This window comes from Leucoraja erinacea, chromosome 1, assembly GCF_028641065.1.
Source record: "Leucoraja erinacea ecotype New England chromosome 1, Leri_hhj_1, whole genome shotgun sequence".
Lineage (NCBI taxonomy): Eukaryota > Metazoa > Chordata > Chondrichthyes > Rajiformes > Rajidae > Leucoraja > Leucoraja erinaceus.
Genome location: NC_073377.1, coordinates 154,899,546 through 154,925,243, shown reverse-complemented (window position 1 = coordinate 154,925,243; position 25,698 = coordinate 154,899,546). Strand labels below are relative to the sequence as shown.

Here is a 25,698-nt window from a genome sequence, read left to right as displayed (position 1 = left end):
GTCTGCCACACCTGCATGATCTAAAATTCACAAGGTAGTGTTCAGCAATGTACAACATGTCCATGCACTGGGTTTGCATATTAGCAATTTGATTTTCAGCGTATTTGATTTGCTGGAGGATTCCGCTTTGCTTAAGGGGTCTCCACCCTACCTTGAGACTCTGCTACTTTGGACCAAATTTTGTTGTCAGTGACCAATGGTTCCAAAGAAACTGCTTGTATTACAGAAGAAGTAGAAGCAAGCGTAGACCACGCCCGACGGCATCTCATGTCCAGCATGATGTTCGCCCATGTTTGGTCACTTCTTCCATGGCTGGTTTATGGGTCTGCATTTGTGCCCTGTCAATGATGTCCTTGCACCCCCTCTCTCCCACCCTTGCCGTCTTGTTAATTGCACGGTTCGTTTCTCTTTGTTATCACCTCATCGGCAGCCAACAATGGACCATTGTGGGCTCCACTTTTCCTGAGTCATCAATGCCAGCTCTGATTTGTTCTGTACCTTTTTGTACCTCTAATTTCCCTACCCCCTGACTCAGTCTGAAGATGGTTCTCGATCTGAAACGTCACCTGTTCCTTCTCTCCAGAGATGCTGCCTGACCCACTGAGTTTCTTCAGCATTTTGTGTCATTCACACATGTCCATACGGTTATTACTCTCCGGACCCACACAAGAATGCATCAGTAATTTTGAATTTGCCAATAATTGCCTTTTTTTAATAGTGTTCTTGTAATATTTAGCTCATTCTGCAGTGAGATAAATGTTAGTTTTATATAATGTCTGATGGGCCCATTTAACTAATTCATGGTAGAGATTCCGTTTTCTGCCTCATTGCTTTCCAATTATTGTGTTCTTTACCCATAGAAATGAGGTCTGAAAGGATTATCAGAACATACCACAAACTTTACGATAAGCCAGAGACACTTTCTTGAATACGGTTTAATAACTGCGAAAAAATTAATACGTAAATTTTGGAAAAAACCTTGTTCCTACTTTCTTTTTCTTTCTTTTCTAGGGTCTACTTTCTCACTTTACTTCCTTCTCTAACTTCTTTTCTAAGGGGCTTTCTTTTCCCAACACTCTTGCACTTCACGACTCTTGCGCACTTTCTTTACTTTCCTTCTATCTTTTTCTTAAAGCTCAAAAAGAATGAAGCGGTACAAAAAATGTATTAAGATATATGTGCTGTGTAGTATTGTAATTTACCGTACTTCTAATAAAAATAAAATTTAAAAAAAAAAGAAAAAAAAATATTTTGGTAAAAACCAGCAACCCCCACAATTAAAATGTGGATTACGGAAATGACCGAGACCTTGCATTTGGAAAAAAAAAGATTTGTCTTAATTGACAAACCAGAACTATTTTTTTTAAATATCGTCTCCATTTATTGAATTTTTTTTTAAAGTAAACTGGTTTAACACAAAATTTAAAGTCACAACTTGAGTTTAGGGTTGGATGAACACCTATACTCAACATCTCCCAGATCTATCTCCACAATCTTTATATTTGTAATCTCCTTTCTTTCTTGCTTTTTTCCTTTCTCTTATCTCTTTCTTTCTTTATTTCTTTCCTTTAAAAAAAAATTGAAGCTATGTAAGAACTCTGTAATCAGTTTATCGTTTGTTATCATTTGTACATATGCTTTTAATAAAAACATTATATTAAAAAAAAAGAAATGAGGTCTGAAAATACCAAGGCTGTGGTTTTGTCCAGTGGTTTACAAAATGAAGGCCAGAATCATTTCATGCGATTTCATCTGATGGTTTTTGATACCTAGGGGAGGCTGAGAAACCCTGCACCGTGGTTCTGGTAGACGATACCATTTATGAAGAGGAGGAGGAGTTCCGGTTGGTACTTGGCACAGCACGCAGCGAGTCCTCGTTTGGAGCATCGGTGGGTGAACAGAACGAAACGCTGATCAAGATCAAGGATAGAGGAGACAGTAGGTTTCTGACGCACCTAACCAGAGTCTCCATTTTTGAAAGAAAATCGGTGACCAATACATATCTTTATTTTTTTTTAATAGAACCAATTATAAAGTTTTCCCAATCAAAGTACAGCGTCCAGGAGCCTCAAGGGCCTGGGGAATTAGCGATTGTGACAATCCCTGTGCTACGACTGGGTGATGCATCAAGGGTTTCCATTGTACGAGTTCACACCAAAGATGGATCAGCGACTTCTGGTGAAGACTACAATCCATTATCAGAAGGTCAGAGACATAAACTACTTGTTCTCCGTGCCACCTGCAATGAGATTCCAGTTGTATCGTAGCTGTTTTTATAGTTCAAACCCAAACTTTGCGTAAATGAATTGCTGGATTTGAATAGATACAGAGAAATAGTAGCAATAATAGGCCATTTGAACTATCATTAATCATAGAAACATAGAAAATAGGTGCAGGAGTAGGCCATTCGGCCCTTCGAGCCTGTACCGCCATTCAATATGATCATGGCTGATCATCCAACTCAGTATCCTGTTCCTGCCTTCTCTCCATACCCTCTGATACCTTTAGCCACAAGGGCCACATCTAACTCCCTCTTAAATATAGCCAATGAACTGGCCTCAACTAACTACTGTGGCAGAGAATTCCAGAGACTCACCACTATCTGTGTGAAAAATATTTTTCTCATCTTGGTCCTAAAAGATTTCCCCCTTATCCTTAAACTGTGACCCTTTCGGTTCATCGGACTTTATCTTACACTAAATGTTGTACCCTTTATCCTTTATCTTTATACTGTGGACAGGTTGGCGGTTCTTGGTTCTTGGTACTTGGTTTCTTGGTCCTCCAAAATATTCCAAATGGAATTTAAACTGGAGGTGGTGAAGGGAGGGCTTAAGCCAGAAAGGGTTGTGATTATGCTTAGTCTATTCTTTGACTGGATAGCAAGCCAACAAAAGCTCTTCACTGTACCTCAGTACACTTGACAATAATAAACTAAACTAACATGTTGTCCCTCAAGCTCACTGCATTATTCAGTATGATCATGCCTGATCATTCAAAGTCAGTCCCCTGTTTCAGCTTTGTACCATATCCCTTGAATTAAATAGGCCTAAGAGCAATATCTAACTCCTCGAATATATTTATAGACTTGGCTTCAAATGCTTTCTGTGGTAGAGAATCCTACAAGTTCATCACTTTCCGGATGAAGAAATCTCTCCTCCTATCAGTTTTAAATGGGTTGCTCCTTGCACTTTGATTGTGACGTTTGTTGCACGACTCGTGTTGCGTTTCCCTCCCTTTACCAATTTATTGTGGACGCACATATCCTGCAGTCTTCCAGCTCACTGGCTGTCAAAGATTGCAGAAGGGCTTTTCTGCTAAATTTGTGCATTTGTTTAATCTTTTTAGAATTGTTAAAACAGATTTTAAATAATAAAAATATTATAAAGGTTTATAATTTCAAAAACTGTAGTTAAAATGCACTAAAGCATTACCAAATTATTGAAAGAACGCTACAATAAATAAACAATTATCTGCATTTTCTGTTTCTCAAAGAGCCAATGACCCGTTTCAGATGTATCGTGTTGCAATTCATGCATCAGCCCTCCTGGGTATAAAAGTTCTATGTCACTAGACGGGATGATGAATTCAGCAGTGAAGTGCACAGTCTGATGCATCTCATCTGACCCTCAAGAGGTCTCAGGTTCTGCTCTTATCCATGTGCACACAGAAGCCCAATTCATCCTGAGCAGTGAACAACTGACAGTTCCCTTTGGAACTGCCGACACTCAGCCAGAACAATTCATCCCTCTGTTTATGTATATAATGCCTATTTCCATAAAGACAATAAATTGCAATAGTTCCAGCCTTTTGCTTTTGTGCAAGTATCACCAACACCTTTGTTGTAAAAATCCACATTAGTTACAGTTTGATAAACATCAGTTGAATTCTTGGACTATAAGTGTAGCCAGCATCAGAAGAATTTCATCTATGTGCCTGTTCTTTAAAGCACTCGTGAACAGTGAGACCAGGGTCAGCTGGACCTGACAGAAAATGGTAAATAGACTAGTTTGGACCAAAACCAGATGAAATAATGAAAGCATCCCTGATCTAATGCAAGCGAGCTGATAATTTGGGACATTTATTTCAGATCTTGAGTTTAAAGAAGGGGACACGGAACATGTTGTACAGATTGAAGTTGTGTATGACGGAGAGCGGGAGATGAGGGAAGCTTTTACTGTTCACTTGAAGCCGGATGAGAACATGGTGGCTGAAACACAGGTAATGCTTTGGCCCACAGTTGCTTTCTACAGGTCTTCCCTGGTGTGTCAGCTTGCAACCCCAATTATTTATTTTATTTGTAGAGTCATAGAGTGTGGAAGCACGTCCTGCAGCCCAACTTGCCCACACTGGCCAACATGTCCCGGCTACACCAGTCCCACCTGCCTGCACTTGGTCCATATCCCTCCAAACATGTCCTATCCATATACATGTCTAACTGTTTCTTAAATGTTGGGAGAGTCCCTGCCTCAACTACCTCCTCTGGCAGCTTGTTGTACATCCACCACCCTTTGTGTGAAAAAGTTACCCCTCGGATTCCTATTTAATCTTTTCCCCTTCACCTTAAACCTATGTCCTCTGGTCCTCGATTCACCTTCTCTGGGCAAGAGACTCTGTGTATCTACTATCCCTCTCATGATTTTATACACTATTTATGTTATTATAAGGAGAAGGGCAGCAATATGTGAGCACATTCTTTTCATCAATCTGCTGTACAGTGTGATGTTCTCTATGTTGACGTTATTGGAAAAATATTTGTACACTATTACTGATGACAATAATGGCCACAATGATTTTGTCCATCTATTTGTGATGATATATTCCGTCTTGGGGTGAATGCATAAAATCTTTTCCCAAGGATGAAGCATAACCATGAGGAAATATGTTTCAGGTGAGAGGGGTAAGATTGAAGACAAACCTGTGCAGCAGCCATTTTACTCAGAGGATAGTAGACAAAAGTGCTGGAAAAACTCAGCGGGTGCAGCAGCATCTATGGAGCGAAGGAAATTTCAACGTTTCGGCCCGAAACGTTGCCTATTTCCTTCGCTCCATAGATGCTGCTGCACCCGCTGAGTTTCTCCAGCACTTTTGTCAACCTTCGATTTTCCAGCATCTGCAGTTCCTTCTTAAATAAATCACTCAGAGGATGGTAAGTATTTGGAACAAGCTGCCAGAGGAGGCAGGTACTATAACATTTAAAAAGACACCTGGACAGGTACATGGATAGGAAAGGTTTAGAGAGGTATGAGCCAAACGCTTGCAAATGGGACTGGCTTAGATTCAATTCAATTCAATTCAAAGCACTTAATTCGTCCCCGAGGGGCAATTTAAAAGTGCGCATTACAGTAGCTTTTTAAAAAGGGACACAATCAACAAACATAAGCAGCACGCATGCTGCACAATCAACCAGCACACGCATTTCACAGACACACTGCACAATCACACAACACACACCGCACATCAACATTCAACACACAGCAATAATTTTTAAAGTGCTTCCTAAGTGCTTCAATTAAAAAGTGCATATAGAAGGTTATTTCATTTCATATGTTCATGAGTCAGTGATCAGCATTAAAAAGCTGGACAGCCCTGGGGATGAAGGTTGCCTTCCTCCTCTGTGTCCGGCAACCCGGACAGCGGAGTCTGTGTCCTGAGGGGAGCCACTCAAACTCAGGAAACAGGATATCTTATGAGCAAATTGGGCCGAAGGGCCTGTTTGCGTGCTGTGTGACACCATGACATTATTTCCTGGCCAATGCCTTTCATGGATCAATAAATGGCATGAACCTACAAATTCAAATGAGTATTACAACACCTTATATATTCTACACAATTGAATTTCTATGCAAAAGGTTTGCCATATAAAATTGGGAACTTGTTAGTTGGATCATTGGAGTTGAACTGTCCTGCCCAGGTGTTCTGTGCATCTGGAGCTCTCAGATATGTGCATTCTCATCCTATGGGGCAAAACATGCCTGGACTCCCCTGCTGTGATGTTCCATCATGTATGATGCAGATGGCACACATGGAGTGAAGATCTTCACTATAAAGGTGGGGTAGTTCAAGGAAGCCTAAAGGAGGGGATCTGCAGAGCGCTTCCCATGGCTGGGAAACCACCTCCGCATGGTCCTCTAGACCCTCATCTCATCCTTTATCTCCCTTGGTCACCACAACCCACCACCACTTAATTGCAAAACTAACTCATCGCCTTTTATAGCCAGATTGACCCTTGCCATTTCTACCGCCCTTAGATCATTCGCTCATCACCAACCCAAGCCTTCACTCCCAATGTTCATGGATGTTCATCACCCTTCCACAAACCTTAACTCAACTCTCTTCTCCAATTATGGTGTTAATATTGAGCCATGTTCTTTGAGAGCCCAACCATTATTATTTTTTCGCATCACCCTCAAACATAAGCTCAACCCATACAATGGTTCATTGGTGATTTTATTGTCACATGTGTGGTGCTAGCACAATAAAATCCATTTTTTTACAAACAGTCCAGTAGAGTATTTCCATAGTCCACTGATCCTGCGTGCAAGAGACGCCATGTTTTGGCACTACTTTCAAAGAACCATGCTCTAGTTTTTATCAGCGGCGCCTGTTCCAGGAAAGCCCCAGGCTATTGCTGGCCTCCATCCATCTCCTTCTCTCACCTCCTACCAGATTGCTCGTCATCTGATGTCGTTGGCGCTACCCTCACAGTCTCTGGTCTTTGGGGGACGTGCAGGGGCCTGCAAGGTGGCCACCCCTCTCCAGGCCAGCGGTCCGCCTGGTCCATTCAGCAGGGGACCGGCTCGGCAACTTCATCCTGTAGGCCGTGATCCACCGGCTCTTCCATTCACTTGGAGAATGGGGGAATCCGCAGGGGACCACCTCGGCAGAAACTTCCCCTGGAGCTGCCAACCACGATCTGCCGGCCCTTGAGTTTGGCCAATGGGCTTCCCTGAAGCCGCGATCCACTGGATACATAACATTGTCTCCTGTCTGATTTTTATTCTGATTCTTGCATCTCTCATGAGGCCAGATTTCATTCCCATGCCAAGTTGAGAATGGACCCAACCCTGCTCTTACTTCCTGAGGGTGAGACCGGCCTTGGTTTTACCCGCGTGTCCAACCCTTACTCCCAGCAGCCAACCACAGCAATGACCACCTACGTGCCCATTTCTCAATAGACAATAGACAATAGGTGCAGGAGTAGGCCATTTGGCCCTTCAAGCCAGCACCGCCATTCAATGTGATCACAGCTGATCATCCCCAATCAGTACCCCGTTCCTGCCTTTTTCCCAATATCCCCTGACTCCGCTATTTTTAAGAGCCCTATCGAGCTCTCTCTTGAAGGCATCCAGAGAACCTGCCTCCACCACCCTCTGAGGCAGAGAATTCCACAGACTCACCACTCTCTGTGAGAAAAAGTGTTTCCTCGTCTCCGTTCTAAATGGCTTCCTCCTTATTCTTAAATTGCGGCCCCTGGTTCTCGACTCCCCCAACATCATGAACATGTTTCCTGCCTCTAGCGTGTCCAAGCACTTAACAATCTTATATGTTTCGTTCAAATTCAAATGAAAGTCTCCTTTCATTCTCCCGTTTCCTTTCTGACCTCAATCATTTTCATCCAAGAGCTCCTCACTTTATGTCCCATGCCCGGACCTATTTCCACAACAAGCATGTTCTCTTAGTCATGGCAAGAGCAAGGTCTTTCAGTGTATGGGGCCCAATCTGACGCATTGCACCCTTTTATTTTATTTGACTTCAATATCCATTTTATTCTTGTTGTTGATTTGATTGTTTTTTTCTTGTTTTCCTGAGCAAGTGGATTATGAATATAAACAATGACAAATTATAAGGGGACAACTCCATCGCTTGAGCTTTGCTTGTCCATGGTGAAACAGTTAGAACATTTAATTTAGAGTTTGATATTTGTTAATGCTTCCAGATAACTGTGTTTCTGCTTTGCCTTTTGCCCCTTTCCTTTAGATGAACAAAGCTATAGTATATATCGAAGAAATGGACAGTGTGGCTGACGTCACTTTCCCTGCTGTTCCTCAAGTTGTCTCTCTCCTGTTGTACGATGACACCGCAAGAGCAAAAGAAAATCCCAATCCAGCTACTGGCTACCCTGTCATCTGTGTTACGGTACGAGATGCTTAAGATCCATTCCCACTAAATTAACTCCCTTAACACAGATTTTGTGGTGCAATTGGAGGCAATTTGCTGGCTCGAAGGGCCGAATGGCCTCCTCCTGCACCTATTTTCTATGTTTCTTTGCTTTGAATCATAATTGGTTTCAGTTTCTTTAGCTTTAGAGATAGTGCGTGGAAACAGGTCCATTGGTCCACCGGGTCCATGCCGACCAGCGATCGCCCGTACACTGGTTCTAGTCCACACACTAGGGACAATTTACAGAAGCCACTTGCTTCTGTACAAACCTACACGACAATGGAAAGTGGGAGGAAACCCGAGCACCCGGTGAAAAACCATGCCGTCACAGGGAGAAGCTACAAACTCCGTACAGACAGCATCTATTGTCAGGACCTAACCCAGGTCTCTGGCTCTGAAAGACAGCAAATTGACTGCAACACTGCTGTGCACCTGTGCTGCCCCTAATCTCCAGTTACTAGCTAGTATTTTCAGCATGATTGGAGCTACTGGGCATGTTGAGTAGAGCGATGCACTTGTAATGTACAGTATGAGCTGTTGGTCACTCCACGCCTTGCAACATCAACTCTTTACCATCCTTGTCGAAATCAGCTACCTTTCTAATACCTTCTTGGGTGTCTCAGTCTTGTAACAGGATCTCGACCCGAAATATCAACTATCCCCTTCCCTCCACAGATACAACATGGAAACAGGCCATTCGGCCCACTGTGTCCATGCCGACCATTGATCATCCATTTACATTAGTTCTATGTTATCCCACTTTTTCATCCATTCCCTACACCCAATGGGGCAATTTACAATTAACCTAGAAACCTGTACGTCTTGGAGATGTTGGACAAGGCCTTCCCAAGGTGCTGGGACTGCAGTACCTGCCCGAAGGCTTGTTGGTCGACAGGGCTAGGAATCCACCTAAAGGCTCGTCGGTCGGACCAGGAACCCGCCTGGAAGGTTAGCCGATCGGTGGCACCGGGATTCCACGCTCATCAGATGCTCCTGTTGTATCCCCGCTCCCTGCTCACCCCGCTCATCAGATGGCGGGACCTCGCCTGAAGTCTCGTCGGTCGGTGGGACCAAGATTGGGAACCAGTCCGAAGGCCCATCGGGGCACGCCTGAATGCTTGGCGGTCGGTGGGACGGTAACACACTTGAAGGCTCGTCAGTCGCAGTGGCCTGTAACCTGCCCGAAGGCTCATCAGAAGGCATAACCAGGAGGGAGCTGGAGATGTTGGGCGCTAGGATTGGACCGGTAGGATGTGAACCGGGGTAATGTCTCCAGCGCCTTCAAGGTCGACTGCAGGAGGCACCCTGATAATAATCATAATCATAATTTATTGACCAAGTATGTTTTGCAACATACGAGGAATTTGGTTTGCCGTGCAGTATACCAAAAAAGCAACAAGTCGCACAACTACATCACCATTTGACATAAACATCTACATTCCCCACTGTGATGGAAGGCAATAAAGTCTTATCTTCTTTCCTCGGGGGAATCGAACCATCCGCAGCCGGTGATCGGGCTCCCACGTCGGGGCGGTCTAAGCTCCCGCAGTGGGACAGTTTAAACTCCTGCGGCTTTGAGTCCCCAAAATCGGTCCCTAACCAGGTACCTCGAGCTTCACAATGTTAAAGTCCGTAACTCCCGCAGATTGGAGCAAAAACCCCTGGCAAAAGGATCGCTCGATCCAAGATATTAAAGTCTGCAGGCTCCGCGGCTTTGGAGCCCTAGAAGTCCCAAACAAGAGGCAGCCAACGCCACGAGGTTGCAGACGGAGATACGACACAGAAAAAGTTGCATCTCCATCGGGGAAAGAGATAAAAAATAGTTTTCCCCCACCAGCCCCCACAGATACAAAAACTAAAGATAAGCTAAAACAAACGTTTTACAAAAAAATAAACACGCAAAGAATGAAAAAGACGAAGACAGACCGTGGGCGAGGCAGCCATCGTGCGGTGCCCCCTGGACAGTACACAAAGATGGCTGGGCTAGCAGAGGAGAGAAACATCGGTTCGCAGGAACCACTCCAGTACATCAAGTGCGTGGGCCGACCGGACTTTGAATAATGGCGCCAAAAAAGGGGCGCCTGCATGTGTGATACGTGAAAAAAGAATTTCACTGTGCAATTGCGTGTGTGATAAATAAATAAAGCACCATCGACCAATGAAACTGCAGCACCCGGAGGAAACCCATGCAGTCACAGGGAGAAGGTGCAAACTCCACACAGACAGCAGCCCAGGTCAGGATCATGCCCGGATCACTGGCCCTGAGATCACTGGTCCTGAGACTTCAGTTCCATCAGCTGTGCCACTGTTGAATATTGGGATCCATGAATATTAGACAGGATTGCTTACTTATGGAGATGGATGTTGGGGTAGTAATCTTCCTTAAAGTTTATTGTACGGAGCAGTGTGCGGGATGTGTGTTACAATTGTTGGGATTTGATAAGGTCTTTATTTATCTTCATTGCCTGTGTCAATTCATTGAACAATTTGTTGCATTGGATCAATTGCACATGTCAATCTTGTGTTGCAGTTTGGTTTGGCTTTTCAGGTACGATTCAGTTTCTTTCTCCGGTGCTTTTAAGTTTGTAACCACTCTTTATTATTGCAAATCTATGACATTATTATTGTAATTTAATTGAACGGTAGATTTTTTATGTGAAATGAAACATCTAACAGAGGTCATATTTCATCACCTCATGAACAATATTTTCTTTCCAGACTTATTGCATCCTTCTCTCCTCATCCCAACATAGACGGGTGATGCACTAGTATGCATTTGAGCAGAGCAGCATTCAGTTCAGTTCAGTTTCAGTTTAGTTTATTGTCACGTGTACCGAGGTACAGTGAAAAGCTTTTTGATGCGTGCTAACCAGTCAGTGCAGTTGGCCACTGGAATGCATTGCAGTGACTTGGTTCCATGTCACTTTCCATGGGAGTTCTAGTATTGTTGACTCATGGGTGCCCACTCTTCTGTTCTTCTTCAGGCTTGCAATCCAAAGTACTCGGATTATGACAAGACCGGATCAATTTGTTCAGCTGAGAATATCAACGACACCTTGACCCAATACCGCTGGCTTGTCAGCGCCCCCAGTGGCCGTGATGGAGTCACCAGCCCCCTGCATGAAGTAGACTCCAACACCTTCTTCACCAGCACCAAGATGATCACCTTGGACTCCATCTACTTCCGGGCAGGCTGCAGGGTGCAGTGTGCGGCCCGTGCATTCACTGCCAGTGGGGACGCAGGCCTGGAGCTCCTCAGTCCCATCATTACAATCAGCAGGGAACACGGTGAGTGGCCAAGGTTCAGACATTCAGACTGAACATTGATTTTCATTTTGGCAAAACTCCTCTTCAAACTGAGTGCCCTACACGTTTGCTTCCTTCTGCCGCACACGCAGAAACGTGTGTGTTCCTTTCTTGCAAGTGTCAGTGAATTATCTGCCATATGGGAAAAATGCAGCAAAATTTAACCCAATCTCCATCCATTTTCCAACAGATGGGATCTCCATAACGGCCATGGCAATATCTGAGCCTTAGCTGATGAATAAATTGGGCATAATCAGCATATTATCATGTGGGATTTTCTGTATGGAAATTCATGCCATATTACCACAGTTGTTACACATAAAATATATATAAAGCATTTTTGGGCATCCTGAACTCGTGAAATGAGCAATATAAAGGCAATTCTTCTTTTTCTCACTGATCACTAAGGAGAATTGAACAGCTAAAGAAAGGACCCTTATTACCTACCCCGCATTCACTGTCAGTTCTGGTCCATTCTACCATTAATGTTAACTGCGTTGGAAGTCAGTCAAAACTTGTAGCTCGGCTGACTACACCTCCTACGTGGTCATCGACCCAAAGTGCATAAATTTCCACTATGCTATTCTATCATGGAGACACAAGGAACTGCAGATGTTGATTTAAAGACAAAACAGATACAATCTGCTGGAGTAACTTAGAGTAATAGGTCTGAAGAAGGGTTCAGACCGGAAATGCCCAGCCTTGGTCACCCTGGAGCCATGTCCCCGTATTTCCACCTATATCATATCCCTTAACTACTAACTATGCATTCAATTCATCCACCCTATTTCGAATGATTTTGAACAGGAAGATTGATGCAGAAATATTTGACGTACATTTATTGTTAATCGTTTAATCGTTTAATAAATAGAGAGAATTCATAATGCAAAATTATACTTTCCATAGGATGAGGAGAAATCGAGAAGGAAACATTGGATTTATCCTTCCTCTTTGAAACGTTTCACAGTGATAACATAAATATCCCATCACAGACTAACAGGGAGTTTATTCCTGATTAACATTTGGCATTATACCAGTTTTAACAAACATTGAATCAAATAAACCTTGGGGAGAAGAATTTAAGTTAAATATTTATCACTAACATGTCTCAGTATAATTACAGAGTTTGGATTTATACCAACCTCAAATCAATTTGTCACAAACTTAGCTCTTCCTTTATTATTTTAATTAGTCATTGGTGATATCAGAATTCTTATTACCATTTGCAGCAAAGCAAGAATTCTCTTTCAAGTTTGCATCAAATCCTCTTATTGCTGATAAAGGATTACGTTTTGCATGATAATGTCATTAATTATTATTTTGTAACATAATTCCAAAGCTATTGCCACAAAGCTCACCAATTCCTTTGATTGATGCTCTATAGTGAAGACATTGTAAATTTAAGCACCAAAAGAGTGCTCTTTAAGATGGGCCTCGACCCAAAACGTCACCCATTCCTTCTCTCCAGATACGTTGCCAGTCCCGCTGAGTTACTCCAACGTTTTGTGTCTATCTTCACTTTTTGATGAATCTCGTTATTATGAAGATGGGTGTTTCTTCACACCTTTATGTCTGAAAACGTGTTGATCATTGTATTTCCAGGACTTTGCCAGCCTCGTGTGCCAGGAGCAGTCGGTGCTGAACCGTTCTCTGCAAAGCTGCGCTACACTGACTCAGATGATCCTGACCAGCCAAACCTTATCAAGCTAACGGTAACCATGCCTCATATAGATGGTGAGTGCATCGGAACGCATCTATTCATCCAAAGTCCTGGTCGTTTTACCTCTGTGCTTCCCGCAGCTGCGTTTCTGTTTGTTGCATTTCATATCAGCCCTGTCCTCTCCAGTATAGTCCACGTTGGGTGTTACAAGACATCACGAGCGAGGACATGGAGATGTTTTTATGTTGGTTTCAAGTTTATCGAGAAGTAGGCAAACATTAAGCCCTAGAACCCGATGAGGGTAAAACAGCAGCATTGAAGAAGAGCTAATTGAAGAGGTACCATGGCACTAACACTTTAGAAAGAGAGAAATGATTAGGCATTGGAAGCTTCTGTAGCTGAGAAGAAAGAATTTTAATAGGGAGATGAAAAGAGAGTCATTTATAATGAGATAAACCTTTTGTGTGTCATACACATTTTAAAATGTGTTTTAAATTGCTTTTTCAAATGCTATTTTATTGCTTAATGAGAGACCTTCCACGTAGCAGTGTGGAAACTTGAGAGGAAACAAAAACCTTGTCAAACTCTAAGCAGTGCAGGGTGAGATTTATACTGGATCATCAAATGCTTCCGAAGTAGAAGATGTTGAATCAGTAGCTGGAGGAAAAAAAACTATGAACAAACGAAGACAAAGCTGAGACGATGATGATTTAGATTATGGAATTAAAAATAACACTAGCAAATTTGCAGATGACACAAAGCTGGTTCACGAGGTTAATCCACGGGATGGCAGGACTGTCACATGAGGAAAGATTGGAAAGACTAGGTTTGTATTCACTGGAATGTAGAAGGATGAGAGGGTATCTTATAGAAACATATAAAATTATAAAAGGACTGGACAAGCTAGATGCAGGAAAAATGTTCTCAATTTCACAGACTAAGAATAAGGGGAGAGGCCATGTAAAACTGAGATGAGAAAAATATTTTTCACACAGAGAGTTGTGAATTTGTGGAATTCTTTGCCACAGAAGGCAGTGGAGGCCAAATTCACTGGATGGATTTAAAAGAGAGTTAGATAGAGCTCTTGGGGCTAGCGGAATCAAGGGGTATGGGGAGAAGGCAGGCATGGGTTACTGATTGTGGACGATCAGCCATGATCACAATGAATGGCGGTGCTGGCTCGAGGGGCCGAATGGCCTCCTGCTGCACTTATTTTCTATGTCTCTATGTAAACCAGTCCAATTCTCCTGTCCATTAAAATGAACCAAGGCACAGGTGGAAATTGTCAACGTAACATTCCATTTACTATGTAAAATGCTGCAATTCTGATTCCTTTAAATTGTAGCCTCTTAGAATACAGTTGACCATGAGCTCATGAGCTCACGTTTTCAGGAACATGTTGTTAAATCAAAACCTCTAACTGTTTGACAGGTGAGTTCTTCCTCTGACATTGGTTTACGTGGGTGGTCTCCTGTACTCCAAGCTTCCTTCCCTTCCACATCATCACCTACCTTCTCTCTTCCGGTAACTTACGTGGGTGGGCGGCGCGACTCACGTCGCAGCGGCCTCTGCAGTCCGTTTGCCTTCCATCACAGTTAGGAGGAGATTCACTGTGATGGATGTTTGTGTAAATTGTGTTGTGTCTTGGTTCTTTTTCTCGTGTGTATGACTGCAGAAACCAAATTTTGTTTGAACCTCAATGAGGTTCAAATGGCAACAAAATAAATTGTATTGTATTGTATTGTTCATGTTACTTGAGTGGATTTGGCTAAAATGTTTAAAATGTTTTTGTTTCAAATCCACACGTAATGTGACAAGTTTTCAGCTGAAATGATCTCTTCTTAGCTGACTTCCATCTAATTTACAGGCATGCTCCCTGCCATCTCAACCAGGCCCCTGTCCAACTTTGAGTTAACTCTGAGCTCGGATGGCACGCGTGTTGGTAACCATAAATGTTCGAACCTATTGGATCATCATGAATTATCCACCCATTATGGCTTCATAAACGATGCAACAAAGAATCCTGAAGTGATTGGAGAAACATCGCCATATCAGTACAGCACCGCACTGCGCTCTGCCAGTACTCTTCGATTTTATCGTAACCTCAACCTTGAAGCATGCCTGTGGGAGTTCACAAGCTATTATGACATGTCTGAACTTCTGACTGATTGTGGCGGGACTATTGGAACTGATGGGCAGGTAAGATAGAAGATTGATGATTATCTTGGGAATTGTTTGGTCTTCTGAAAATAGATACTGTTATTTTTGTCTGACCTCACCTTGTTCTACTACGCGGCTGGACTCCCAATTTTGTATATTCTCAAAATGGATTCAGGATTTAGCACGTACATAAAAAAAAGTGTACATAGCACACACTTTTGAGACTGTTCCTTTCCAACTGTGTCACCGTGATGCAGCAGTAGAGTGGCTGCCTTGCTGCGGTTTCAGCGCCAGAGACACGGGTTCGATCCTGACTATGGGTGCTGTCGGTATGGAGTTTGTACGTTCTCCCCCTGACCTCGTGAGCTTTCTCCGAAATCTTCGGATTCCTCCCACACTCCAAAGACATACGTGTTTGTACGTTAAATGGCTTGGTATAAATGTAAATTGTCCCTAGTGTGTGTGGGTTAGTGTTAATGTGCGGGGGTCGCTGGTCGGTATGGACACGGTGGGCCGAAGGGCCTGTTACCGCACTGTATCTCTAAACTGAACTAAACTAAACCCTTAATACAGGGGGATGAGAGAAGCTGTTTCCTTGTTCTGCATCTTCTGTGACCAATAAATTATATTGAGCTTAGAGAAATGACAGGCCTGCCTTTGGAGCTTGGATTACCAACTCTGAGAAGTAAGAGAGAACGAGAGGCAAAAGTGAACAAGGATTTGCACCCAAATGGTGTTTTGATAGAATGCCTTTTTAATTTATTTTGTATTTGTCCCTGGAGATAAGTAAGAGTTGCACACATATAACTACCTAACTTAAAACATAGCAGAATTTGAATGAAACTTTAACATTTATGGTTAAAAAAAATGATTTGAGATTTGAATTATCCAATTGTTTAAATTAATTGATGCCCTTTTCTCACCTTTATTCATATTTTAATGAGGTGGCAGGTAATACGACATTGGCAGAAAGGACATAGGAATATAGCCTTAACGTTTTGTCGAGTTATGCAGATAACTTGCGTTTGTTTTTCAGCTTCCTTTTGTATTAGCTGATTTTGCAAAGTTCCAAGGAGTTAACTTGAAATATCATTGACATCTGGATCTCCATGGATCTTTTCCCTTCATGGATACTAAGCATTTTTGTTGTTGTTTGATTGGTAGGTCTTGAACCTGGTCCAGTCATACGTTACACTGCGAATCCCTCTCTTCGTCTCCTATGTATTCCACTCCCATGCAGCAGTTGGCGGCTGGCAACATTTCGACCTGCAGTCTGAACTGAAGCTCACTTTTGTGTATGACACTGCCATCCTATGGAAGGATGGTATCGGCAGCCCTCCGGAGGCAGAACTGCAAGGTAACTTGAAAGGAAGTCTGGCTCTTGGGATATTCAGTCTGGGGACAGACGTCAAGATTTTTTATTTTTTTTTTACTGTACAATGATGGGGCATTTTATACCATAATTGCATAAGGCATAGGAGCAGAATGAGGCCATTCCGTTCAAGTCCGTTCCCCATCTATTTTTCCCTTTTAACCCACATTCTCCTGTTTTATCCCTGTTGAAACCCTTCTTCTGACGGAAGAAGTGTCTCGAGCCGAAACGTCACCCACTCCTTCTCTTCAGAGATGCTGCCTGACCCGCTGAGTTACTCCAGCATTTTGTGTCTGTCTACCTTCGATTTACCAGCATCTGCAGTTCTTTCCTACACACTGTGTCTGCCTCCACCACCATCCCCCTGGCAGCACATTACAGGCATGTGTTCATAGTTATATGAACGTATATTTTTAAGGCAGAGATAGATAGATTGTTGATTAGTATGGGTGTCACTGGTTATGGGGATAAGGCAGGAGATGGGGCTAGGAAGGAGTGATAATCAGCCATGATTGAATGGTGGAGTAGACATAGAAACATAGAAACATGGAAAATAGGTGCAGGAGTAGGCCATTCGGCCCTTCGAGCTCGCACCGCCATTCAATATGATCATGGGTGATCATCCAAATCAATATCCCATACCTGCCTTCTCTCCATACCCCCTTTAGCCACAAGGGCCACATCTAACTCCCTCTTAAATCCAGCCAATGAACTGGCCTCAACTACCTTCTGTGGCAGAGAATTTCACAGATTCACCACTCTCTGTGTAAAAAATGATTTTCTCATCTCGGTCTTAAAAGATTTCCCTCTTATCCTTAAACTGTGACCCCTTGTTCTGGACTTCCCCAACATCGGGAATAATCTTCCTGCATCTAGCCTGTCCAACCCCTTAAGAATTTTGTAAGTTTCTATAAGATCCCCCCTCAATCTTCTAAATTCTAGCATGTACAAGCCAAGACTATCCAGTCTTTCTTCATATGATGGGCCAAATGGCCCAATTCTGCTCCTAACACTTATGACTTATGAACATTCAGTATATTAAAAAAATGCACATTACCTTTAAACTTTGCCACTCTAACCTAAAATCTATGTGAGCTACCCTTTGGCATTTCCAAGCTGGGAAAAAGATTCACTGCATCTGCTGGTTTTCAATTTCTGACATTATGCTGGAAGATGAATATTAACATGAATGAAAGGATGTATCAACATTATAGAAAAGGAAAATGAATTGACACACAACAAACATTGTGGGGAAAAGGCCTCTTCTTGTGCTGCACTGTTCTAAGTTCTATGCCAAAAGCTTGGAAAGATAATGTTGGTCTGATCCTGATTAGATGTATAGCAATATCAAGATGTTCAGTAAGAAGCTGGCGCCCATTTGTTTCTTATTGATTAATGGAATGTGGGAAATATTGTTTTACTGATGCATTCTAGTCCCCTCAGTCTTGAAGCTGTGAATTAATGATTTGGCTGTTCACGCAGGTGCCTTGTATCCAACCAGCATGAGGATCAATGGAGAGGGGAGGCTGGTGGTAAATTTCAAGACCGAGGTGCGGTTCAGAGGGCAGTTTGTCATGTCCCACCCTGGTAAGCAGCAGATTTTGTTGAGACATTGCGACTGCAGCATTGCTATGAGCAGGTAACCTTGTTAGCGCCCTTTATATGCCGACTATTTGCATACCTTGGAACAGGATGGGGGGAAGGTGGACGGATTGTAGGAAGAATAGTGCGCATCCAGGTGTGGCACGGGGAGGGGAGGGGAGTGGGGAAAAAGGTATAAAAGGGTATAAGGGTTTGGTATAATTGGTTAGTTATTTTACAAAAATGGACAAACAGTGGTGATTGTTGATTCTTGCATGACCTACTTAAATTGCACCTGCTTCACATTTCCGTTCTCCTCTGCTGCAGACTGAAGTAATGTCTGTACTGCCATGTGTTCTAGCTACTTCACTGGCATCAATGGTAATGTCTGCTGATCACCCCGGGCTCACCTTCACACTCAGCCTTGTTCGCAGCGAACCCACCTACAACCGGCCAACGCAGCAGTGGAGTTTCACTTCTGACTTTGCAGTAAGTTTCCTACCTAAGGAGGATAGCCTTTGTCAATAGCCTGAACTTGCATACATGCTGACTCACTTGCATTTGTCCTCACTTTGTATCTGTCAGCAACTATCTGCCCAATTTTGTACACACAGAGAGTGGTGAATCTCTGGAACTCTCTGCCACAAAAGGTAGTTGAGGCCAGTTCATGGGCTAGATTTAAGAGGGAGTTAGATGTGGCCCTTGTGGCTAATGGGATCAGGGGGTATGGAGAGAAGGCAGGTACAGGATACTGAGTTGGATGATCAGCCATGATCATATTGAATGGCGGTGCATGCTCGAAGGGCCGAATGGCCTACTGCACCTAATTTCTATGTTTTCTATGTTTCTATTCGTTACACTTTTTTTTTTTTTTTGTGGTATATATTTTATTTTATTAGAAGTAAGCACAGTCATATGGCACCAAAGTGCCTAATATATATTTTCATAATACATTTTATGTACAACTTCTTTTTTTTTTTTTGTTACATTGAAAAAAGATGAGAATAAAAAAAAGGTTAGATAGTAAAGGATAGAAAGATGTGAAATATATAGTGTGTGAAGAAAGAAAACGAGTAAATGAAGAAAGTTGAGAGAGAAAATAGTGAAAAGAAAAGGAGATCATTATTTATAGTCTTGACCAACCCTCGTCCAGTCCTGAAACAGTTACTTTTTACAATTGTGTTGCAATGTGTGTTGCACCATATGATTCCAAAAAAAACGACGAATGGAGACCAACTCGTTATGAATTGGTCTGATTTATCCATTAGGAGGAATCGCATTTCCTCAAGATGAGCGGTGTCCAACATACTTGCAATCCACATTTTAAGCGTTGGTATTCGTTACACTTTAATACTGATCTGTGCATTGAAATCAGCCACTCACTCCATGCAGCCTCGTTGCTTGCTTTTGCAGTGCTCTTGTGCACCTTATCTCCCTTCACTCTGGCTTTGTTGATCGTAACTGCACGCCATGTGTTTCTGTGTACCATCCTCTTTTCCTCATGTCAGTGACTTTTCTAATTGGACATGCCACCTGATTAAGACACAAAATGCCGGAGTAACTCAGCAGGTGAGGCAACATCTCTGGAGAGAAGGAATGGGTGACAATTCAGGTCGAGCCCCTTCTTCAGAACGGCCTCTGTAAATTCCCCCTAGTGTGTAGGGAGTGGATGTGAAAGTGGGATAACATGCGGGGATGGTAGAGAACTAAGTAGGCGGCGCGACTCTGGTCAGCAGCGGCCTCTGCAGCCTGTCCGCGTTTTTATTATTTTTTGTCTATGTTTATATGTAGTTTTTGTTATTTTTTGTCCGTGGGGGGGTGTGTGTGACGGGGGGGGGGGGGGTGGGGTGGGAGGGGGGGGAGAAGTGTTTAAATCTCTCCCTGCACTGGAGACCCGACCTTTTCTTTGTCGGGTCTCAGTTGTCGTTGGGGCTGCAATGAGGTGCGGCCTCCAACAGAAGAAGACCGGGGACTCTGGTGCCGACTCACCTCATCGTCGCGGAGCTGGCCGAGTCCAGAGCGGGTGCAGCGGTGGTGGAGCGCTGCTGCTGCTGCTGCCGCTGCTGCTGCTGATGCGGAGGCTGCAACTGCGGGTCTGCGGACGGCGGCACCGGGAGCCCGCGGGTCCCTGAGGGAGACTGCTTTTCAGGGCTCCTGCAACGGCGACTTCTCCCGCCCGAGTTGCGGGGTCGAAGAGCTCCTGGAGCGGGGCCTACATCACTGCCCCGCGCGGCTTGGAATGGACGCGGGACTTCGTTTGGACCTCCAGGGGTCCAAATGACAATTAAATTGACTATTGACTATTAAACTAATGTGAATGGGTGATCGATGGTCTTAGGCCTGTTTCCATGCTGGAAACTAAACTCAACCCTAAGGTGACAACAAAATTAGTTGGAGAGAGTAGGTGTTCATCCTGCACATTTTCAATACTTGGCCACACAGAAACTGGATGAACAGCACCTCATATTCTGCTCGGCTAGCTTGCATCCCAACAGTATGTGCACTAAATTTTCAATTTTGAAGCAGTCCCCTCATCCCCCTCTCTCTGTGCCATTACCCTGGTGCAGACCCATTTCTCCCTCTATCCCTCACCAATCACCCTGCTCTCTTCCCCCCCCTTTGATAGACCCATCGCTGAATCCCTTATTTCCCTATTATCCCCCCATCTTTCCCATCCATCTTTTCTCCTTCCACCTTCACCCTTCCCTCTGGCATGACATTTCACTCCTCTTCTCATTTGACACCTGTTTCTCTCCATTTCATCTTTGGCCTTTGTCCTCCCGCCTGCCAGTGAAACCTCCCTCACCTGAATCTATCTGTCACTTGCCAGGCTTTGTCCACACCCACCTCTCTTTACCAGCTTTCTCCCCCCCCCCAATACAATCATTCCAACAAAGTGTCCTGACCTGAAACATCGCCTGTGCATTCCCTTGCTCCATTTTTGCTTATTTGCATATATTGCTAATTTTTGCCGTGTTTTGGTTAATTTGTTCAGCGATCCTTCCTGCATGATTTTTTTTTTGTTCTTAAATGATTCTAATGGATTTGTTTCCTGTTATATAATACGGCACAACCATGAGGTGTAGCCACCTTGATCGATTATACTTCCAAATCAACTTGCGCACTTGGGCCAGTCCAAAACAACATTTTGTTGTCAGCAGTAGTGCACCATTTTTCTCATCTATCTTAATTCTTTTTGTTGGGATTTCTTCCAGGTGCGGGATTATTCGGGTACATACACCGTGAAGCTTGTCACGTGCAGTTCAGCACCCAACCAGGAGTACAGTCTGCCCATCGTCTGTAATCCACGGGACCACATTACATTCGATCTGGATATCCGATTCCAGCAGGTATGGTCAAAGACTTGGAGACTTTGTTTGTGGATTCTTTTATGCTGAATGTTTTGTAGAATAATAATATAAATCATAATGCCACCTCATTATTAATATTTTACATATCACTTGGGATAGTTAATATAATTAAAACATAACATATTCATGATACCACCAAATCATTGCCCCATTCTTTGTGTAAAGGTGAGTGACCCAGTGGCCGCGGAGTTTAGCCTGAACACCCAAATGGTCCTCCTGTCAAAGAGAGAGCTTTGGCTCTCTGATGGCTCGATGGGATTTGGAGAAGGAACGGATGTGGCATTTTCAGAAGGTTTGTTGGCATTTGTAATGCATTTCTAACATCGCACAATACCTCTTTGATACATGATTGTATCATAGTGATAGAACGCATAGTGATACCTCCTTGATACATGCACTCGTATACAGTTAGCACTGTCAATGAAGGCACACTTCTATGTTTGTTTCTGATTGTGTATATGGGGACCTGGAGTATTGTGCGCAGTTTTGGTCCCCTAATTTGAGGAAGGACATTCTTGCTATTGAGGGAGTGCAGCGTAGGTTTACAAGGTTAATTCCCGGGATGGCGGGACTGTCATCTGCTGAGAGAATGGAGCAGCTGGGTTTGTACACTCTGGAGTTTAGAAGGATGAGAGGGAATCTCATTGAAACATATAAGATTGTTAAGATCTTACACACTAGAGGCAGGAAACACTAGAGGCAGGAAACATATTCCCGATGTTGGGGGAATCCAGAACCAGGGGCCACAGTTTAAGAATAAGGAGTAAGCCATTTAGAACGGATATGAGGAAACACTTTTTCTCACAGAGAGTGGTGAGTCTGTGGAATTCTCTGCCTCAGAGGGCGGTGGAGGCAGGTTCTCTGGATGCTTTCAAGAGAGGGCTCTTAAAAATAGTGGAGTCAGGGGAAATGGGGAGAAGGTAGGAACGGGGGGTGGTTGGATATGATCATGGATGAGAAGGGAATGGAGGGTGCTGGCTCGAGTGGGCCAGGTGGGACTAAGGGGAAAAAAAATATTGTTCTATGGACAATGTAGGGCCGAGATGGCCTGTTTCCATTTGACAAAGATCTATATTGGCTCTATCCTACTTCCCAGTGGATGATCAAAGCCATGATCACATTGAATGGCTTGCTGGCTCGAAGGGCCAAATGGCCACTCCTGCACCTAAATGTCTATGGGGGGGGGATAAGCCCTCCCACCACTCTCCATTTGGGGAAAATATCTATTTGCTCTCATCCTTCCACCAATCATCCTAACTCATGTCCCCTGTTAGTCACAATACTTCCACACTTCATGTATATAACAGCCGTGCTTGTAAATGTATATGGGGGGGGGGGGGGGGATCTGCAATGCAATGGCGAGCCACCACTCTGAGGGTGAAAATATTGAAAATTTGGTCATCCTTTATGAGGCACCAGATCAGTGGTAGTGGTAGTGGAACATAAACCATGTCCCCTGGTTGTCAATCCGTGCTCACCACAGGAAATGATGTATATAAAGTTACGAGAGGTATAAATAGGATCAATAGAATTTTTTGCCAGGGTGGAAATGTCCAATACAAGCGAGCATAGATCTGTGGTGACTGCCGAAAAATTTGGTGGAGAGGATGAGGCATTATTTCCGGAGAGAGAGCCTTAGCCGGAGTGGAATAAAAGGCAGGGTTTGGGTGCCATCTTTTCCTGGTTTCGTCTTCCCCTGAACCGGGAGGAATTAAAGTAAAGTGCTTCTCAAACTTCAGACTACTTGCCTCATTTTGAGACCCACGCACTACAATGTCCTAGTTGGGCTTAGTTAAAATTGGCATTGTTGACAGTGACATGTTGGACTACAAGGCTTGATCTGTATTGTACTGTTCTATGTAAGAATTAAGTATATTTAGACCAGTACAAAAAACACTTGCCACCTTCAACTCTGTCCTGTAATTCGCATCTATCACAATGTTCTTTGCTGGGATTTTATTTAGCACTGGGATTTAGCTCAGGTCTGGGTTTATTAATGCACGTATACTGTGCAGATTATCCCATGCACTTCATCATCCAACCAGGAGTACAATCTGCCAATGGTCTGGAAACCAAAGGACCACAGGAACTCACACCTCTGGAATCAAATATCCTTGCACGCAGAGAATATACACTCCGGGAGCCCTCCGATTCCCAATGGTCTTGACATCCAAAACTCAGGCCTCAATTATCCGCCATGAGCCACCCCCTCTCCATTAGCCCAAAGAATTCTCCACTATACCATCCTCTCCCATCTTCGTAAGTTCTAGGAGCAGAATTGGGCCATTCGGCCCATCAACTCTACTCCGCCCCTCAATCATGGCTGATCCTGTCTTTCCCTCTCAACCATCTCCATGACCCCGTTTATTATGTGACAACATTCTTCTGACCAAATTCACACTCTTCCCAGCCACTAATTGGTACCGCTGATTCCCTAGATAATAAGAATCTGAGGAGTAACATTTTCACACAAAGCATGGTGGGTGCATGGAACGAGTTGCCAGAAGAGATAGTTGAGGCAGAGTTTAAGAAACATTTAGACAGGTACATAGATAGGACAGGTTTGGAGGGATATGGACCAAACGTGGGCAGAGGGGACTAGTGTAGCTGGGATATGTTGGCCGGTGTGGGCAAGTTGGGCTGAAGGGCCTGTTTCCACACTGTATCACTCTACGACTATATAACCTCATTAACTCCATTTCCCTGGCCTCTGAGCCCATCCTTCTGCCTGACAAGTGAGTGTACCTGAATCAGACTGTTCATGTTCCTGGCATGACATTTGGCTCTGGGCTGGAGTTCTGTACATAGGGCTGGAGGACTTCCTTAGGCCCACATCCACAGATCTTCTGTTTTCACCCTAATATATATATTTTTACCCTTTATCTTCAGGGTCTGTTATCTATGGCCGTGTCATGGTGGACCCAGTGCAGAACCTGGGAGACTCTTTCATCTGCAACATTGAGAAGGTCTTCCTGTGCACTGGTGCAGATGGTTACGTTCCCAAATACAATCCGACAAACAACGAATTTGGTTGCCTGGCCGACTCATCATCTTTGCTGTACAGGTTCAAGATTCTGGTATGCTAGCTTTTGGGAAGAACAATGCTTATGTAATTCAAGTTGACTATTCACAGCGAGGACAAACATTAACACATAAAATCTTCTATTTTTTTTTTTGCTCAGGATAAAGCCCAGCCCGAGTCCCAAGCCCCAGTTTTTGGTAATGTTCTCTTTGACGCTAGGCTGGCTGTTGATGTGCCAGATGCAATCCCACTCGTGAAGGAGCCAGGGTCCGATGGTTTCAGCCTCGCTTCAGCTCCGCTCTTCCAGGTGAGTGAGCGCCATTGGCTCCACGCTTCGTGCGGGCTCAGCTCCACCAGCCAGGAACTTGTCACGGTTGCTGTCAGCAAGTTCTTGAATGTTTTTATAAACCATCCCCTTTCCTTAAGAGGATCTCAGAAGAACATTGATTGAAATAGCTTTGGAGCGATGTTAATTGTTGTCAGTAATGAACTGCTGTGCAATGACACGGTGCATTAAAAATGCTCTCCTATTATCTCTGCATGCTTGTTGAATCTCAAACCGTCAAGACATCAACAACATGTCTAATTCAACATATTCTCTGCCTACAGAAGGCTGTGAAGGCAAAATCAGTGGATATATTTAAAGCAGAGATAGATAGATTCTTGATTAGTACAGGTGACAGAGGTTATGGGGAGAAGGCAGGAAAATGGGGTTAGGATGGAGAGATAGATCAGCCATGACTGAATGGTGGAATGGACTTGATGGGCAGAATGGCCTAATTCTACTGCTACCACTTAGGATCTTATGATAAAGTAGCCGGTATCACCACTAATTAGAGGGAGCTGAAAAATTACATGGCTGGTAAATTGTATTTGCCTGCAAGTGTATTTGTGCAACGCTGTTTTTCAATGATAATCTACTTTTCAACAAGTGAAACATGATGCCAACCATTCCTAGACTGTGTTGTGTAACTGGGGAATCTTGCCAGCCACTCCTATCGTGAAAAAAAGGCACTTAGCACTAGAGTAACTCAAGAGGTCAGGCAGCATACCTGGGGAACATGGA

The 25,698-nt window shown here is 43.7% G+C and overlaps 1 protein-coding gene across 1 annotated transcript in view; it reads left to right on the top strand.

Moving 5' to 3' along the window:
• Nucleotides 1-25,698, top strand: part of frem3 (Fras1 related extracellular matrix 3) — a 144,595-nt gene that overhangs the window by 114,837 nt on the left and 4,060 nt on the right. Inside the window, exons 10-23 of the mRNA XM_055646139.1 lie at nucleotides 1,774-1,938; nucleotides 2,023-2,205; nucleotides 4,088-4,218; nucleotides 7,978-8,136; nucleotides 11,145-11,448; nucleotides 13,069-13,200; nucleotides 14,994-15,325; nucleotides 16,451-16,643; nucleotides 18,141-18,245; nucleotides 18,601-18,728; nucleotides 21,455-21,589; nucleotides 21,776-21,902; nucleotides 24,500-24,687; nucleotides 24,793-24,939. Of these exons, the coding sequence (XP_055502114.1) occupies nucleotides 1,774-1,938; nucleotides 2,023-2,205; nucleotides 4,088-4,218; nucleotides 7,978-8,136; nucleotides 11,145-11,448; nucleotides 13,069-13,200; nucleotides 14,994-15,325; nucleotides 16,451-16,643; nucleotides 18,141-18,245; nucleotides 18,601-18,728; nucleotides 21,455-21,589; nucleotides 21,776-21,902; nucleotides 24,500-24,687; nucleotides 24,793-24,939 (2,429 nt within the window). The remainder of the gene's footprint in view (nucleotides 1-1,773; nucleotides 1,939-2,022; nucleotides 2,206-4,087; nucleotides 4,219-7,977; nucleotides 8,137-11,144; nucleotides 11,449-13,068; nucleotides 13,201-14,993; nucleotides 15,326-16,450; nucleotides 16,644-18,140; nucleotides 18,246-18,600; nucleotides 18,729-21,454; nucleotides 21,590-21,775; nucleotides 21,903-24,499; nucleotides 24,688-24,792; nucleotides 24,940-25,698) is intronic.